Genomic DNA, 20,906 nt, shown 5'->3' with positions numbered 1-20,906 from the left:
TACAGTTTTCTCTGATGTGAACAGTTTTTATTATTCATAAGGCACCAGTATAGTCCATACACAACTGCACATACTTCATACGAACGTGGTCAGTAAAACTATTTTTGCATGCTTGCAACAGTGTGTGTGACACTTCCTGGTGCATTTAGTTGCATCATAGGTTTGCTACTTTATATTAATGGCTCAAAATTATTGTCCAGTATGTCAATGTGTACTTATAACTGGCTACACTGGTTGCGATGGCCATGATGTACTTTACTGCTAAGGAAGAAGTGTTCAGGCTATTGGAGACTTTCACTTGCTCTTCTTAAAGGTAGTAACTGGTCAGTTGTGATGTTCAAATACAGAATTGTCACTGCTTTTATGATTCATCATAACTGATATGCTCATGACGTACAGGAACTAAATATTAAAACAGTACGGATTCTTTCACTGTCTAACAAAATAATCAGTCAGTATGCCCATGCTGTTGATCTGGATAGTATTGTACAATGAAGCAGTACCTCTGCTGTATTATTATAAAATGCACAGCCATGTCTTCTGGACTTTGAAGTTCAGTAATCATTTCAATGATGCATGGTCAACTTGAATAGTGAATTCCCTACCATATAAGAAATGATAGTTCTTTTTGACATATACACTAACTGCAAGTAGTTTCTTTCTTATATTGCACTGGCATTCAGGAGTAGTCAGCGTATGATATGCATATGTATGTCCCATACCATTCTATTCCTGTGAAGAAAACTACTCTGGTTCCATTATTATGGGCATCAGTACCTAGGATGAAAAAATAGTCTTGTAAAGAATGATCAAAAACTGGTACTTCAACCAAAATCACAATTCAAGGAATGAAATACAGTTTCAAATTGAGTGTCCATATGATATAATGTATTAGCCCTAGTCAATGGTGCAGTTATCTTGCAGCAGAAGATGGCACAAGTTATCAACAATACAATGTAAAACTTAAAAAGGTGTAGTGCGAATTCTATGAGAGAAAGTATGTTTGGGTAAAGTGAAAGTTGGTGGCTAGCCCTTAATCATGATAACATTTCACTTCATCAATACATACTTTCTTATAGAGCAGCATCAATTCCACATGTATGAATGTAAACTTTTCTAGTTTCAATTTTAAGCCGTTATATTTGAAGCACAAGAATATCGTAAGTTCCATCATCTTTTTGAAAATAGAACACACATTATGCAGACTGAATGACATAATGTAGAATTCATACGCGTTATTCTCAAGTGTTGAAAGTAATTTCAGCCTACCCTCTACATGCAATTAAGTTCACCAACAACCATATCTACTATATTGAATATTTACATATCTTTCAAGGCATCTAAGTATTTGTTTACGTACCTGGTAACTAAAAGGCATTAATATATATTACCACATTTATTGGTCTGAGGTCCTCACAAAACTTTTATGTTCCCTTTACTAACTATCTGCTCTGTAGATGAAGAAGCACTTTCTGAAACTCTCAGTAGCTGCTCAGCTAAAATATTAGCAAAATCCCTCGGGCTCCAAAGAAGTTAGAGCAGTGGTCGTTTTATTGGTACTCATAATTCATACATATTTTATGATATACAACAATTATTTTCTAACACAATTAACCGTATACCAAAAACACCCAAGAAACTCTTAACAATTCACTGAGTTCATAAAGACCACATTATTTAGTCTCAAAATGCACAGATTTATCACTCACTGTCAATGGATTTGGAAAGTAATCAGAAGAGGTAAAGTTCGTGTGACAATCATGGTCTTTCCTAGCTAGTTTTCATTGTTTCTATTCTATTACTAGAGGAGTTTATCACCAAAGCACAGCCTTCCCTATCTCCAACTATGGAGTCGCTTTGCATCATGTTTGTCATTGTGCAGTTTCAGGTAATGTGGTGCCACTCCCATTTGCAAACCACTGATAAAGGTCGTCCAACCATGTTTAACCTCTCAGTACCCTTGATAAATTGTGTCTATAGGGAGTCTTTGTTAAGGACAATTATTCCGTTAATTCTTTCCACTCTTAAATCTTGTCAACATCTCATCTGTACCACCGTAAGTCTTACGTTGCTCTATGAAATATTTTTCCATTGTCACAATTAATAGCAATCAGAAATACAAGTGAAACAGAGAAGCGCGTCTAAAATCAACTACTCAATGCTAAATTTTTTTGCTAATTTACTAGAATGTTTCTTTATAACTTAAGACATAGCGCTTCATCGTGATCATTCGCATGGAACATTCTGTTAGGAATGAACTCTCTGCTCATACTTACATGTGCTAATCTCTATGATTTGTGAAAAGTAACCAAAATAATCAAAAAGTCATACTGTAAACACTAATCACAGTACAAAAGTGGTGACACTGTAAATAATAACCACAATAAAAAAGTGGTGATAATGTAAACAGTGAGGTGGTGATGATGTGAAAAGTAATAAAAATTGTTTTTGAAAATAAATACCAAACAAAATGATAATCTATTGACTTTAAAACCACTGATAAAGAGCGAATATACTGATTACAGCTGAAACTATTAGGCGTATTTTAACTGTCTATAGTTGAAAGAGTTCGCTTGAGTGCTGTTATATGTCATAGTTATGGTATTTAATATACTCCTGGCTTTGTTGAATAAGTACACTTCAAAGCCATCAAAATGTGTGAGGGTGTATTTTTGAGAAACTAATATATACTGAAAGGTTATCCTGAATTAACAATTACATTACATAAACAGTTGTAGGATGGATGTTTTTGTTCTCCCCTCCTTTATTGAATACAATAAGAGAACAAAACATTAAGTAGAAATGGCTTAACAATAACATATAAAACTCAACTGATTAAGTCCTTCATTATATCTCTTTCGTAAGGATTGTGCGATAATAAAATAATTTAGCAATTTTGTAGTTCAAATATTATGAACAATTTGTATTTGGAAATATTACCGTTAATGACGAAATTTAAGGAAATAACGAAACGTCCGTCCGTATTAAAAATTGTTTTTGGTAATACCGTGTTTTTAATATGTATTATCACATTTTAGATTTGAGTTTTTTTCGGATTCAATCCTGTTGAACAAGATGGCCATCTGAAACATTCATGAATAGAAGACTTATACTTTTTTCTGATTCTTAAATAACCGTGATATTAATTTCAAAATAAAATAATATACGTAAGCTCATTTAACCTCATATGTTGGTATGAAATCTTACAGTTAGTGATATTAAGACAATTCCATGCTTATTCTCAAACTAATTACAGGGTAATTTGTTTAAGGCCAGTTTTCTCATTTAGAACGGTAATTCTGACTCATAAAGTGATTTGAGAACAAATTTTCCATTATATAAACAAAACGTTTTATTTCTAGCATACATAACTTTATGGGCGTATACATGCACTATCTGCTTTATACGTAGCTTTAATTATGGGTAAGCCAACTTTAATGACTAGTAATTGAGAAACATGAAAAGTACAATCTATCAAAGTCGCGTGTGTTTAACTAAAGCACTTATCTGTTGGAAGTTCTTCCTTAAAAATTCAAAACACACAGATGTTGTAGCCTAGTTTCTCTTAAGGAAGTGAATGAAACTAAGCAGCCAAAATATTGTAGTAAAGCAAGACACCCGTGTTTGAGTCAACCGATTCATTTTTTGCTTGCTTGGAACACGCTTGAATAGATTGCGTGTGTTTGATAAAAATGGGTACATCCGGAAAGTGCGTGCATCCAACCGACGCCCAGTAGCCAGAAAAGAAATTTGAGGGTCCACGCGGGTATGAAAGGTAGAAGCACACTATAGGATTGCGTCACAGTCAACCTGGGTGGTCCTTCACAACGTGTGTGGTGGGGACATACGGAGGTCCAGCAGAAATGGCCGTTCGTTTCTCGGCCACCCTAACCCTTAAGTAGCATTTGAAATTTGTTAGCCCTTATTCGTATTGTCGATGACCGATAGGACTATGGTAAGATAAACAAACTGCTTATATATATATATATATATATATACTTAAAAAGTTAAGCAAAATAAAATGAAAAGGAAGAATTGCATTAAAAATAGTAAATGTAGTCCTTGAATAAATGACATTTGAATGAACAAAAACGAGTTCATACAAAAATCAAATCATGTATAAATTAAAATGATCCCAGGGATACAGGCTATAATGTGAGATGTAAATTGTACCCTAGGTTTTAGAAGTGACTGCGGAAGTAGTACCACACTGCAGTAAGTATACGCCGTCTGTCAGTCTTAAACTCCGTTCGCCAGTCTCCATGAAGAAATTCATATAAAAATAAAATAATCACAAAACTAGAAATTAGGAGAGCGACATGTGAATCTCAAAACCCACAACGTCTATATCATCGTTTACTACCAGCAGACAGTTGTGGGAAGATAACTTCTCTCCAAAGTAAAAAAAAAAAAAGTAACTAATTAACTGAATTAGTATATTTTTTTTGCCCGAAAATCATATATATAGTTGTTGATCATTGAAACTGTGTCAACAACACATCTTGACTACTTTCAAGTACAAAACCTTGTTTATTTTTGTGTACTACCAATCATTTCAATACTTTAAGGAATGGTTGTTCACCTCTTCTCTTAGGCCCGGCATGGCCAAGCGTGTTAAGGCATGCGACTCGTAATATGAGGGTCGCGGGTTCGCATCCCAGTCGCGCCAAACATGCTCGCCCTTTCAGCCGTGGGGGCGTTATAATGTTACAGTCAATCCCACTTTTCGTTGGTAAAAGAGTAGCCCAAGAGTTGGGGGTGGGTGGTGATGACTAGCTGCCTTCCCTCTAGTCTTACACTGCTAAATTAGGGATGGCTAGCAGAGATAGCCCTCGAGTAGCTTTGTGCGAAATTCAAAAACAAACAAACCTCTTCTTTTAAACAGGTGATAAATATGACGTAATTTTGCTGCTGATCGACAATCCAGTTTGAGTTATTGATTAACTTATGTCACATATATCTTGTTGGTTTTGATTTCTACACTACAGGTGTAGTGTAATGTGTGACTTGATTTATCAATTTCACTTTTTATACTGTTCTTTGTTTTAACGCAAATATACACAACATATTCATTTGGGCAAACTTTGTAATTAACTTTGTTAGCATATCAGTTTAATATCTTAATCTGAGGATCTTATACTTCAGTAATGATGTATAATATTAATATCAGAATATACTGTAAACAGCTGTATATTGTAAGTAATCAGAAAGAGTCCTCCCCATGCATGCATGCAAATAAGACATCTATATACTATTATACTATTACCTATTCAAATAGAAGGTACTTGATTTGTTTTTATAGGCTTTATTATTAAACAAAAGTATGTTTATTATTGTATTCATTTAGTGGGTAGTACTTGGCTAATGATAATTCATTCACAGCAACTTATAGAAATATTCGTCACTAACAACGGTTCAATTATTCAGTAAAAACAAATTAAAAGTATGAGTAAGAAATTGAAGGTACTAAACAAATGTACAACATAAAACATATTTATTTATACGCTTAATATAAAACACTAAAAGTGAAGTACTCTAGGTTATACTATAAAACGTTAGACAGGCATAAGTTATTGATTTAAGTGTATGCAGAAAATACTTGAGTAAGTGGATTTATTATTTACATTTAGAAGAAAAAAATAACATTGTGGGTTGAAGAGACCTGAAACCAAGCTCTAAAATCACCATTAAAAGAATAGAATCGAAACGGGAATACTAAAGAATCTTCTGGAGCAAACAGGGTTCCCATTCTATATGTAGGATCTAAGGATTTATAAATTTATATTAAAATATAATTAACATGTTTTAAGGATGTGGAGTTATATCGTGACATAGCAAACAACCTACAGCTTTACCTCAGGCCGCTTAAACAAACTTGATATTACAAATTAAATCAAGGTACTGCTTTAAACTATTGAATTTAAGCTGATACATGTTTTGTAAAAAATTCTGTTTTTCAAGAATATTCTTTGATAACATACAAGCAACAGAAAATAATTATTATATAATTTAAACTTCGTGTATTAATTACAGTGTTTAAAGTAACTTATCAAACTATCTAAACCAAGTGTAGAGAGTTAAATATTTAAAATGTTTAAACTCACCGTGAATTAATCTATTTGTGAGGTCCATAGTTATCTTTCTATGTCTGTGAAATGAGCTAAACAAAAAACTGTGGAATATACATAGAAAAACAAAATGAATTTGATATAATGAAATCAAACTTAAATCAAAGACAACATAAGAAAAATATCTTAAACACCATTTGTGATATCATAGGAAGGTATACATTGATTCATTCAATAAACATGATGGGTTTTTTTTTTTACATTTATCATAACAGTTTTCAATACAAAATTAGAATTATTTATATTTCAAAAACTTTAAAAGATCCTTTATCTGTACGTTGTCCATCACTGATATCGAAAGCCGGTTTCTAGCCTTGTAAGTCCACAGCCATTCCACTGGGCCACTTGGAAGTATTATACATATTAACAGGTTTTGAGCAATAGCTTTAATTATATTCAAACAACAAGGCTACTACAAGTTGTTATCTTATCAGTCTGGACTTACAATAAGTTTATAATACTTTTTGAGTACCAGTTTATACTCGAATACTGCTCATGAAATGGTATTGTCTTTGTTATATCTTTTTTTTACTTCGCTCAATTAATACTATAAAGAATAAAAGTGTAGAGGGCTTTAGAGTGGTAATTAAAGTACCATTATTTACAGTTGCTTCTGTGGAAAAAATTTGGATTTCGAAGATGACGAGTCAGGCTCACGTCCGTGCCATATCACACAAAGTTCCACAGATTTTAAACCTCAGAGTCCTATAAGAGCGACAGTTAACCTCCTAGTGTGAATTATGGGTAGTAATTTATAACTGAATAACTGCCATCCCTCTCATGAGTAATTAAATATTAGCACGGTAGAAAATAGCCTTAATAACTTTGTCATGAATATGAAATAAAAATACTAATATTTATAGTGTACACAGCTGAAAATGTGGACGCTTGGTACGTAATTCAGTAATTTAGTAATTATAAGTAGTATAAAGTTTCCAGTAGAATATTTCCTGGTTATACAATTCTTATATTATTACATCTTTTAAATTATTTGCTTTCATAGAAGAATAACCTAGTTTTCTGGTACATTCAACGTCCTTCTGAGAACGTCTTGGAAAAATGTCCTTGAATTATAAACGTATTTAGCTAAATTTCGAGACCGTATGTTGTGTGGTGTGTGTGGTAGCGTTTCTCACTCTTGTATATGAATTTTAAACAACACAGTTATTCATGGTATTAAATTCACAATTAATATAATGTTAGATTACGTATCCAGTATAAGAAGTTTGGGATGTTTATTGGTGGAATTGTGTCCATAATAATTTAAGTGTTCACATCACCCTTGTTTCCCTGGTATGCCTTTTTTCTCTCTTTATAATGGCATACTTAATTTTATAAATCCAAGATGTTCATATGAAAGTGACTTCAAGGTGATTACACCTTTTCATGCCACTTCTTTCATCACATTTTCTTGTCAAGATTAATGTACTTACATTTCCTATGGTTACTTTCAACCATGTTAGTGAACAATAATTAACTCCAGGCTCTTCTTACATGCAGCTTTACAAAGGACGCTTCTTCTGCCAAACCAGCACTCCCATGCTTAGTTCTTAGAGAGCTGGCTGCTTAATAAGTTTTTAAACTCTCTCTTGATTTATGTAGTAGACTCAGAACCTTATTATTTTGTTTAAATTTTTTGCAGCACTCTGGTATCATGCAAAGAAGCAGAGTTAGTCTCCGTAGCAGTATTTGACTTTGGCATAAGAATACCTTGAAATCGATTTTGTTTATGTTATTGTCATCTGCTCTCAATTGGTATTTTCGAGGGAAATAACTACCCTTGAAATCATTTGTACTACTGACAATAATATGAAATATATGCGTCATGTAATGGGACTGTAGTTGGTTTTAACCAGCCGAACACTGCTGTCATGTGTCATCAGATAAGCTACCTTATAATGGTGTCATCTGCATGCGTAAACTTGATGACTTGATTCACATTCTCCATATTCCCTTCATCTAACGCAACTGGATAAATAGTATACTTTCCCTAGATTCAAAAACGTTTATCACATAAGGTCGTGTATGTATATTTCTTCCTTTACTATTCAATGGTTAAATATAGTAGAATAAGCTCAAGGAACAATTATCTTAATAGTGAAACTAACCTTAGTTAAACCACAACCTCTGGAGGCTTCTGTGTCTAAGAAATGTTAGGTTTATTTTTAGTCCATTGAAATATATATGCTTTGCAAAGTTCTACTTATGACAGATCTCACACAGTAATAGCTGCTTATTTAAAGCCATTACTTCGGACCCTGATGCACACAAAATTTCATTTGTAAAAGTAAAGGTATTACTTTTGACCCATGAGGTGCTTCGTGGATTTCATTGGGAGGTCTTAGATCTACATCAACAAGCTTTATTTCTCTGAGTGGAATATGAGTTACTTAGCTGAGTCTTATCGAGGTTCCTAATGACATTTTTTAAAATTAGTTCACTTATATACATCTGTAATTTACGGTTTCTACTACGTTCTTACCACCACGAGATTTGTATTCAGGTTCTGGGAAGCAGTACATTACTGGTGCAACAGGTGATGTATCTTATGGCCTTCTGTCTGAATGTTTGAAGCTGAATTTTGTTAAGAGTCCTAAAACTGCCAAGAGGGAATTATCTTCGAACAAGGACAAATCTTTGTAGGTACACCTACATCTTTGTAGATGTTCTTGCTATGGCTCATGCTCTTTTACCTTATCTACCAGCTACCTTACTTTTATGCCACCACACATTCTTCCATCAGGATGGAGAATGTTGGAAGGTAACTCGGGTCAGAAGTGCTTTAAAAAACCCTCATTAAGTTGTACTTCTGACCAGAGAAATATCACACAGGGTTTTACTCAAATTAAATTTTGGTCAAATTATACCTGTGAGCAAGACATTTTAATTTTAAGCAGTATCACTTCTTCTTAATATTATGTTTTACTCCATTCTTTTGAGTAGATCTTATAAAATGTATCAATTGTTTGTTTTTGTTGTGTTGTTGTTAAATTTAGGAAGGACAAGTTTGGTATACAATGAAAACAAAAAACAGGATTTGGCAGCACATTGAAAATATCATATTTTAGTGTTTTGTTTTCACGGTAACTACAGGAAATAAAAATACATAAATATAATGATATAAGTAACTAATATCCTATGAGATATAAAGCTATGGTGTAATGTACATCTACAGATCTACGTTTTTGCTTCAAAATATGAAGATTATGGTGTTACATCTTCTGGCACTTTGATCGTGTACACCCCTTTCTCTTACTCAAAAAACCCAAAAACTCATATTCATTCTTATTTATTCTTGAATATATTACATCTTAAACTGTTTTTTAACCATAAATACAATTCTACATAATTTCTACGAAACTGCCTGTTATACATAACATTCACATATTTTCTCTCCGTCTATTTGCTTTAGTATAGCAAAGCTACAGTGAGCTGTCTGCTGTGTCCACCGAGGGGAATAGAACCCCTAATTCTAGCATTGTAAATTCGAAGACTTATCACTGTACCACCAGGAGACCACTATTTCCTCATTGTATATTTTATAGCATGACTGCTCAGAAAAAATCTAATTATATAATTTAGGTACTATTTTTAGTGATTTTTCAGGATTACAGTCGCCAAGAAATGTCGTGACTATTACTTAGAGAGAGACGCACTGAATGCAAACAAAACACTTTTTATCTTTCTTTGTGCATTCCATTCAATATTTCATGAAATGACTTGAACAATGAGCAGGTCAGGAAGAAGATCATTCATTTAATTGTTGTTCCTTGGATTTACTTTTTTTATTTTATTTTTTGTAAATTTAGACGTAATTGATTATCAGAATTTTGACATGAAAGGTATTTCAGAAGTGGTTATTAAAAAAATAAAACACATTGAAACTACTAGATACTTGGTCATTTGTACACACAAAGAATAAAAGTTGTTAGGAAAATGTTTGATCATCTCTGAATATTTGTAAAAATTAAACATCCAAAACATTGAAGTTCACAAAGTAATAAATTGTAGGTAACTTTACATTTAAATTTTGTTTGATCGTTGGTTCTTAACTACAAAGCTGCATGATGGATTACTGAGCTGTGTTCGTCACAGGTATCAAAACCCGGTTTTAGTGTTATAAGCCTTCAGACTTACTGCTGAAACACTGAGGGACATTTTTAAGGAAATTACTAATTCACCAGCTAAAACATTTACTTATCCAAAGTTAATGCGTTCTTAAACCAAAACAGAAAAAATGTCATCTTTTACATTCTATCATGATACTGCACTAGTATTTCGTATTGTTTGTTTATTAAACGTCTTATACGTTTGAGAATTAAAACAAAATAGTTTATTTTCTTTAACTTCATTCTTACCATTATACACAAGCTGTTATAAGATACAATGGATTATCGTAAAAAGATATGAATTAACGTCTCTATCACTTTCAGAGTGCGTGCGAAGAAACCATTCAATTTCAAGACTTGTGGTCGTAACCACAGTATATTCAGTTTAACAGTATGCTTATTGTTTAAAAGTACCAACAGAAGGAAGTTTCGTAATATAATGAAAGTTCCAGGCTGAAAAAATTGTTTTAACATCTGCCGCTGCCTTCTAGTTTCTCTGTAAATAAGTATTACAGTTGAACTGTTTATTTAGTTATGTTTTAGTCTTTATGTTGTAATCAACTTTTGTATCCTTAATTTGTAGAATATCTTCTAATCCTTATTTTCTAAGCCACCTTCTAGTCCTTCTTGGGAAAGTACCTTTTACTATTTGTCATATAACGTTTCTCTAACTCATCGTTGTATAAACTGCCCTCTACTTCTTATTTCTTAAACTATCTTCTACTACTTATTTTGTAAGTTATCTTATTTCTCATTTCACAAACTACCTTATACTTTTGGTTTTTTAATTACCTTTTACTGGGCAGCTGCTTAGGTGGTACTATAAACGTCATAAAAATGTATTACCTAACTGCGGCCTCTTGTTGGCTATCTTTATCAAAGTAGGATTAAGAACTTTCATTTTATACTTACTCGACATTTTCAGTTATTGTAGACTGCTTAAGAGACATTTACACTTATTGTACAATGCCTAAAACATCCCTATGTTTATTTTACCTTGCTTGAAACACAATTATCCTTATTGCAGGTTGCTTAAAATATTTAGACTAATTGGAATGTAATACATAGTTATGTAAGACTGGCCACTCTGATTAAATAATAATTAGATTTCAGTTTATTTATATGAAATTCAAAACCCTGGTGATTAAACGCTTTGCCGAGCGGTAATGCTAGTTTAAATCAAACGGGTTATATGTGTTTCCAGGTGCATTACGGCGTCCAACAATTAGCCCATGAATGATTTATGTTCTTCCATTAAGTATAACACTTAATGGTGTCTTCCACGCGAGTTGTTTACACATTGAACTTTAAGCTTAATGCGAGATCAAGGAAAATAAGAAGAACAAGACATTATTTCTCGTACTAAAAATGATACTTGTTTTTTTTTTTTTTGTTAAACACAAAACTATACAATGTGTTATTTGTGTTGTGCTCCTTAGAGCATCGAAGCCTGGATTTGAGCGTTATAATACTTCAGAGTCATAGCTTCTTTTTTTTTTAATTTTAGGCCATTTAGAATTTGGGGCCCAGGACACAATGTACCATCCCTCCTTCCCATCTGGGAGTTCTTAGAACACATATCAACAAAAATAAAAAAAAAACAGCCAATTGTGGTTGAGATTTCCTGGTTTTATTATTTCATGTAACTAAGGGGTCTTACCAGTAGATAAAATAATTGTGTATAGCATATAGAATCAAAGAAATCGAAAGCATTATAACGTGAAAACAATTAGGAGTTGGTATTTTAAAAGCCTTCCCCTTCCCCGTAAGGAACTTGAAATGATGTATACCAATCACGATATGTGTTTCACTTTACAAAGACTAATACAGACTTGAATGCTATGCTTGCAAAATACACTATTTATGGTGGCTGTGATTCTACTCTGAAAATTCATAAGTCGTAAGATGACTTTTTTCTAAAAACTAAACTCAATTTCTTCTGTTTACCAGATTTATAAAACAGCCCAGGTTAATAACTATTAAATTTACAATTTATTGAGTTGTTGTTTGTTATTAAGCACAAGGTACACAAAGGGTTATATGCGTTCTTCACACTACGGGTTAACAAACACCGATTTGTAGCGTTGTTAGCCTGCATACTTAATGATGGGTTACAGAGGGTGACGTTTATAGTTGAGTATTTGCTCATTTGTTTCCAGATTTGAAAGCATTAGTCTGTAAGAATTATTTCTCAAATAGATTAAAAAACAGTTAAACAGTTAAATAATGAGAACTGAACAAATAAGAAAGGTGTTTAAGATTAATTTTATATTGGTATTCTTTTATAGATATTAAGGCAAAGTCCTCACATTGAGTCGCCTGTGAAATGAACGATAACTGCCTATTAGAAAAATACTTGTAGAAATATATTGGTGACTATACATTATATTTATACAGTTAAGATGTAGAGGACGAAGTTTCGAAAGTCTTCTGCCTTTTGTCTTGAAGACCAATGTATACTGTATGGTCACCAAATTATTTAAGAAAGTGTTTCTGTAATAGGCAATTGCTGTCCATACCACAGTCAACTCAGTTTTATATCAGGGATTTGGCAGGTCTAATTCCATATAGATCCCTCCCTCCTTCTGCATTGATGTTGTTGGCACCGTTAAATTAAGAGCACTTTTAAATGATAGACATCATGTAAATAAAGATTGTGTAGGTATGTAAAGTCAATATCAAATTACATTAACTCGATCAGAACCATGTCTATTTATATTTAACGTTAAGCATTTGCACCTGTACATACTTTGTTTCATTTAGAGTGTAAACAGTTTTACATTACATAAATACTCTCACATATTATAATGCTTATTCAGTCACTAATATACTTAGTATGTGTTTAACAGTGACACCCTAATAATATAAAGAATATACCACATAAATTATGTGGATAAGTAAGTTTAGCAGTAGGTGGTTGATTGTTTGTTCTGAATTTCGTGCAATGTTACAAGGGGTTGTCTGCGCTATCCGTCCCAACTGTAGCATTGAAAGACTAGAAGTAAAGCGGCTAGTTATCACCACTTGCCGCCAACTATTGGACTACTCTTTTACCAACGTGCTCGTTTACCAATAGTGGAATTGACTGTCACATTATAACGTACACACAGCTAAAATGGCGAGCACGTTTAGCAGGATGTGGACTCAAACTCGTAATCCTCAGATTGAGAGTCGAGCACCAGGCCATGTGGTTCATTACTATACTCACAATACATATGTACTGAACGTACTAGTTTGTTTTTCTTTGTTGTTGTTCTTTGTTGTGCAGTGGCTGTGCGTTCACATAATTAGGTAGGAAATCTGAGCTTCTTGTGTGTGGTACTTTATATGTTGTAGCGATTACTAATGTTTTGCGTAGTCTGTAATTTATGTTTATGTGTGCTGTAACTTTAATCCAAGCCGACCATGGTTTATTGGATTACCAGCCGTATGTATTGTTTGTACATTTTCAATGGTTCTCGGCGATGTACCTGTGTTATTTCTAAATATACAACTGACGTAGTTCACCTGCTTACAGATTTCGTTTTTGAGTTCGTTTACACGTGTTGTACAGTTTGGTTTCGGGTCGTAAGTAATGCTTAAAAACTTTAGTGATGTAGCAGTGTGAATGAGGTTTCCACGTTTTAGAACATAAGGACCTGAGTTTTTGGTACATTATATCTCATTCCCTTCTTTTGGCAGCATTAAGCTATATTATTAATCATGAGTTATAAATTTGTGCCCGCTGTGGAAGTAGTTAGGGAACTTTTTCAACCTGCTACATCACTAATGAACTGAGAAACAAAACAGAAATGTGTATCAGTTAGCAGCATATCGCTTACATACATGAAGAATTTGGGACTGACTAACCCTCCCTGTGTGTACACCCGCCTCATGTGTAAAATGCTATGATAGGTGTCCTTCCATTTTCTATTGTCTAAGACGATGAACAACCAGAAAATAATTTCTCGCAGTAGTTCCATATGTAACGTCTGAGACCTTAGACCTAAGTACCAAATTGTATCGATAGCTTTTACCAGGTCGAATAAGCAGATGACCGTGTACTCTTTAATTTATCTTATATTATAGTTTCAGTTAACATAACTAAGTGATTAGTAGTTTGCCCAAAAATTCTGAAACCGCTCTGTACTTCAGGTAATTTAGAATTTCTTTTTAAGTATGTACTTAATCTAATATTTATAAGTATTTCTAGAATTTTGAGTAAACAGCTGGTAAGACTAATTGGTCTTTAACTCTGTGGTTTTTTGGTTGTTTTCCCCTCTTTTAAGAACATGAAGATATTCATCTACTTTCAAGAGAAGGAGATGCGATGCTGTGAGATGTCCATGCAATAGCTGAATACACTTTTTGAGAAAGATTGGTTGTATGTCACCTTCACCAGGTACTTTGCTTATGTTTTGTTGCTATTGAAACTCGCGTTGCGGTTATTTTACAAGTAACATAAGTATCCTGTTTGTTTATGTTCGTTTGTATAATTATATGTGTGTGCACAGAAAAATATGTGTAAGTATCGTTTTATTTTATTCAATACAAGTATTTACATAATTGCGAGGATAATTAAATTATGTGTTTTAAATAAGTTTAGTGAATGTTCTTTAAATGCTTCAGTTTTTTTAATCGGATTTGTCAGAATTTAAACTTTTAATATTCCTTCAGCCTCTGCATTTCATACCTTGGAAACAAACTACACTACTAAAATAAAATGTATCTAAATTAATAAAAAATACTACCCAAGCTTCAATCCAAAACACTTTTGAAATATACTTTTAGTTTTGAGACTTATTTCTATTCAAAACAAACTATCATTTTTTTGCGCTCATAAATCGTATTAATATACGACATTTAGATACATTCATAAGAGCTATATCAAGTCCGCGTTCATCCATCATTCCTAAACACTTTGAAGTATTCCAATATTCTAGATTTAGGCAAACCTGACACAGAATTATTAGTCAAGTAAACATTTTTAACCAGCAAATGTCGACCTTTTCTTAACCATGTGGTTAAATCCTTCAAATTAAAACCTTTTTAATTGTTCAGTTCTTGTTATTTACAATTTACGTTTCTTGATCTTCCTTCCTTTTACAATATATTGGTTGCACATATACATTTCTCATTTTATTTTTCAAATTTAATGTTACACTACATTACAACTTAATTATTTCCACGGAAAACCGCTGAAGATAGATTACGTATAATCAGAAACAACTTCTTTTTCCATTGTCGTCTTGATCTTATTATTGGAATTCTTCATAAAACATTAAATAGCACATAAGACCATTTCCTAATCATTTAGCTTAAAGAAAAGTTGCAGGTGACAACAGCAGTTAGGGTTTCCTACCTACGTTCATAGGAGTCATCTCAATAGGAAGTTATCGTTTAATGGAGATCAAAGGATGACGCTAGATGGGAGTATCATTTGAGTTTGCTGATCACGTCACCTATGATGTAATTGTTCCAGTATGTGCTTCTATGAGCGAATAGTCCTGAAACGTAATACTATGGAGGATTTAGTTCAAATATATGCTACCAGGGGGACGGATAGCCCCAGGTAGACGACGAGATCATTAATATAGCGTCATCAGCTGCGCAGACAGCTGTAATTTTATGTTGTTAATGAGCAAACAACCAAATAATCTCTCTGATCATGAGTGTACAGTTGTTTCACTTAGAATATCATCAGAGAGCTCTCCGGTTTGTTACTGTGTCTCCACCTGTGAATAAGTCATATATAATATCTTTGATTTCGACATAATAATAGTTCTGCATCTTCGATATGGTCAACTGTCTACTATAATTTCACTTTAATATCAGTGTTTCAATAATAAACGTTTGAATGCATAAAGCAATATCTTATGTAATACAGTTTGTTTGCATATTGTAATTCATGGTTTATACGAATGAATATCTTTATACATGTATATTAATTTAAAATACAAAGAACTGTTTTCAAAGTAAACTTAAAACATTTAAATACTACACACTTAATATATAATACATACATTAAATAATGTTATAAGTCGAACAGTATAACTATTGATTATGACTTATATAGTTCTCTTTGTTATTACGTTTGATTTTACATACAAATTATTGAACTCTAAATGGATATTTTGTTAAATATAGCGAAGTACATAACACTGATAATATACTTTCACAAATGAAAATGAATTACTGTAGAACAAACCATATATGTAACCTTTAAAGCAAAACAATTTTATTATCACTTAAACTAAGTGAAATAAATAGCAATATTTAATGCTTTATGTTTTGTTAAAAAGGTAACATCCATTGTGTTTTTAGAACATTATTGATCACTTTGAAACATGAAACATATTTAGGAACTCCCACAATCTAAAAAAATTTTATATACGAAAAAAACACAAATAAATAAATCATTTTAAAACGTTAAATAGCTTTTTTAGCCGAGGCATAGCGGCCCATAGAAGGTTTTTGCTGTTATTTTTTCCAATAGCAAACTTTTAGCCCATAGTTCTGTCATGTCTTGAACGATTTGAGATCTAATTACAATTCTTCGATTCAATAGGTTAAACTCTTTCGATTGATATGTTTGGCCACACCCAAATTTACTCCAATCTTGTCTAAACTGACACCGCTCTGTACTTCATAAAATAAACCTGATGAGTAACAAAACTGACACGGATATAATGTGCCCCACTTTTTTGGTAATACTGGCGCTCAAAATATACCGTATTTTCCGCCTAATAAGCCGAATTTCTGGCCCTAAATTTTGGACCTGATTTTTGGGGTTCGGCTTATTGGCCGATCACTCCTTTCGGAAATTTCTTCTTCTTAGGAAATGTTTTTCTTTTGAAAATTACCATAGGCGGTAATTTTGTCCCATCAGCAAAGCACGTTAAGACTACAGTGAAACGTTGTTTCTGGAATTTCATTGGTTACCTAATTAGAGTGAGTGGAGCCAATAACGAATGACATATTGATTCCATCTCTGTCTCAATACGACACGTTCTGCTTTACTACAGAACGCCAATGATCACACACAACAGGCATGCTGACGCTGAAACGAGACTAAGAAATCATTTTGAAGAAACTTGTCACTTCTTAAAATGGCTTCGGCTTATTGGGCGGTAATAAGCAAAAACCCTCATTTTCAGAGCTGAAAATTGGCCTCGGCTTATTCGGCGATTCGGCTTATTAACCGGAAAATATGGTATCTAATAAAATGAAAACAAAAAATTATCATTGATTAATTCAATGTAATTCTGCCTCAAATAATTTCGGCTGTTGCGGCTATTAAGGATTTCCTATTTTTTAACATATAATTGTAATCAGATTTTTACTTATATATAATATAAAGTTCAGAAGGAAAGTATATAAAATAAAATTTTATTTTATATACTATACAATCAAAATTGAACCAATGTATAAATCTAATAAGAGAATTAGACAAGCATTATCTATTCGTACTGATTAATGTTTGTAAACGTCAAATAACTTATACAGCCTAACGTTTCGTTAGTAATCTTTATGTTCATAAAGCATTCTTTGAAAATGATTTGTGTTTTGTAAAAGTCTTAAGATCAACATTAAACATGTTATAAACATTTAATCAGTGAAACGGTATAATAACATGCGAGCAACCATTTCAATTTGCTATATTTCACAAATTATTATTACAATCATTATTGTTCGTTTAAAGGTTTTGAGATAACTCTGAGAGTACGCTTAGAATTAGACTAATTGTGACCTTCGTTGTAAAAGTAAATATTAGAAGCCAAACCTATTTCATCAATAACGTTCATTTGCGATATTCACTGTCAAGTTTTACTGTCCCAGATGATGTTTCATCTGGATAGCAGTGATATTTCTGTAGAGCTCCAGTAAATCAGTGTAATAATATCTGCGATTTTTCAAGATGTTCAATTATGTGATTGTACAAATAAAATAAATTTCCATAAACAAAACGCATGGTTTGAGAATGGTTTGAAGGTATCAATCATCGACTCTTCATTTTTGACAACCAAAGAACATATCCAACAATTCAAATCAATGAGTTCCAAAAACTAAACGTCAGATACAAACTAGCTTTGTTTATATCACAGTAAAGAGCAAATGAGGTCTTAAACACTTGGTATAATTTCCAACACGAACAAAGTGAATGAGACCTTAACATTACTCATTGGATGATGAACAGTGTAGTCGAGCGTCGTTGTTGTTAAGATAGTTTATCATAGTGGATGATAAAACTAAGAGTATTATAAATTACGTTTTTGAACACTTGTAGTATTAAATGAACTAAACATGTTTTCAGAAGCCTTGGTAACATATGCACAAAAACGATAGTAATCTAACCTATAAAGCACAGTAAGCTCCACAGGACTTATTTCGCTGTTTAGTAAGATTACTTTGTGAGTTTAATATATAACTGATATGATCTTAATGTGGTTGAATAGTAAGATATTGTTTTAGCTATAGGTTAGAAATAATAACTTATTTATTATTTAAAAGCATTGTTGTCGTTGATCTGTTTGACAATCAATGTTGTTAAAAAGTGCAAATTGTTAGTTATAAAACCGTATGAGTCTTGTTTCCTTTGAAAACTTGATATGATGTACAAGGTTTTCATTTTAACATATTTTAAGCTTGTCCAAATGGTTAACTATAATTTTAAACAAATGATATAAGAATAGAACCCTATCTAAAAACTGAAGTTTGTTATCTCAACAAGTATGTGTAACATCACTCTTATTTAGTCTGTGATTTTAACCATATTCATTTATGACGTTTACACAAGAACATTTCCGCTTAAAGCGGTTTGATGAAAGAATTAAAACACGGACTTTTATTTTATGTAAGAATATAGAAAATCTGATGGCGTGTTGAATTACATTTGCCTAACAAATTTGTTAGAGACTTTGATAATGGGGAATATTTGAATAAAAGCATAAAATATTGACAACATATACAATAAATATTAGAAATAACAAGTTTAGAATTTAAAAGTCAGAATTTAAATTCGATCGTTAGAAACTGCCTTACATGTTAGGGTTATAATTGTAGGAAAATGCATTGATCACCTGTTCTTTTGGTAGGTTTTTACCTAGTTCGAACATTTGATTACTTGCTTGAAATCCCAATCTTTATGGTTGTTTTAAAGCATGAGAAGAGTTTCGGGTGACAGGTAATGTATCATGTCATGACCTTTTCGTGATATTTCTATCACTAAAATCAACATCACTAATTTTCATAAATGTTTCTGGGTTTAAGTTTTAAGTCTTAATTCCATATTGATATGTGTACATATATATACAAAAGTTTATACTAATAACTGAGTTTTTAAAATGTAGAAGTTTAAATAACGTACAAATGGGAAAAGTTAATAAACTCGTTTTTTGAGCGTAGAAGTACAGTAACACAAAATATTTCGTGAACCAATTAAGTTAAACTTAATTCTTAATAACTAGTAAACATAAAATATATTTCTCTTAAAGCATATTTGAAACTGATAACTTCAGTTCAGGAAATATAATAATAAGGTACAAGATTTGTGAAATACATTGATAGTTACCGTTTATAAGCTAAGTAAAAATTGTATGCTCTTATATAGTGAACGGAAGTATTTTATCATACATAGCTTACATAATCTCTGTATTTAACGCACGAAGTGGACAGATATTTAACGTAAAAGATTTCATCAACTAAACAATCTAGTATTTGAAAGTTTGGAGATTGCTTGAATTGGTAGCGTAAAAGAGAAACCTTATTACAAATATATAACATTTCGACAAGCTCATGTGATCACCAACTAGGTGAGTTCCTTGTCATCAAATCTACTATTTTATCAACTACGTGAATGAGTAGCAACAGTAAAATCTACTATTTTATCAACTATTTTATTTCGCTTTGTTTACCCAACAGAAAAAATTGTAGCGATTGGATTTTTTTAGTCATTCATTTAGAAAGCTGTTTTACGAAACACAATATTATTGGAATACATACATGAAGGTCAAGCAAAATTTCCTATTCGATTTAATAACTTGTGGATGAAGGTTAAAACATTGCAATATAGGTTATACTAAATTCCATACTATGGTACTACCTATTTTTCATTTGGACTTACTGTATTAATTTTCTTGAAAATATCTAGAATTTAAACATTTCATGTATAAAACAACAAGAAACAGCTCTTTTCAGTACCACGCAAACTTAAGTTAAATTACTATCAGGTCATCCCTTAAGTAATGTCCGATTTTAGGTTCAGAAAAAGAGAAAGTATTTCAAACGCTTTTAATGTTATTTAATAAATAATATATGTTTCGTTACTACTAATTACATCATTTCAGTGATTCAAGAGTTTCTGGATGCCATTTCTAAAAAATTCTTGGGGTTTGGAGGAAAAGAATGTTGAGATGGTAGTTTTGACGTCTTCATGCATTCCAAGCTCTTTTCCATCAAGATAGTTCTGCAAGCTTCAGAATAGTTGATAATCAGATGAGGTAAGGTCTGGAGAATAAAGAGGGTGTGGAAGCTTTTCCCAGTCTAGCTTTTCTATCTTTGCAGATATAATCATTGCTATATGGGGCTGTGCATTATCCTGGTGTAATACAACACCTTTTTGATTGATCAAAGCAGGCCTCTTTTCATTCAGTAAAACATTCAAGCGCTCTAACTTTTGACAATAGAAGTC

General features: G+C 32.3%; 1 protein-coding gene across 3 annotated transcripts in view; it reads right to left on the bottom strand.

Moving 5' to 3' along the window:
• The window catches only part of LOC143249225 (growth arrest-specific protein 1-like), a 45,186-nt gene continuing 24,280 nt past the window's right edge, over positions 1-20,906 (bottom strand). For 2 of the 3 annotated variants that reach the window (XR_013027641.1, XM_076498703.1), the window contains exons 2-3: positions 6,105-6,172; positions 1-777 (exon numbers count right to left, since the gene is read on the bottom strand). Coding sequence is in view for 1 of the 3 variants with exons in the window: in XM_076498703.1 (XP_076354818.1) it covers positions 680-777; positions 6,105-6,172 (166 nt within the window). In the remaining 2 variants the exon portion in view is untranslated. The remainder of the gene's footprint in view (positions 778-6,104; positions 6,173-20,906) is intronic. The other variant, XM_076498705.1, reaches the window with a different exon arrangement.

The sequence above is a fragment of the Tachypleus tridentatus genome, chromosome 4 (genome assembly GCF_004210375.1).
Source record: "Tachypleus tridentatus isolate NWPU-2018 chromosome 4, ASM421037v1, whole genome shotgun sequence".
Classification (NCBI taxonomy): domain Eukaryota; kingdom Metazoa; phylum Arthropoda; class Merostomata; order Xiphosura; family Limulidae; genus Tachypleus; species Tachypleus tridentatus.
Note: the sequence above shows the minus strand (reverse complement) of the source record. Positions and strands in the feature narration are given on the sequence as shown.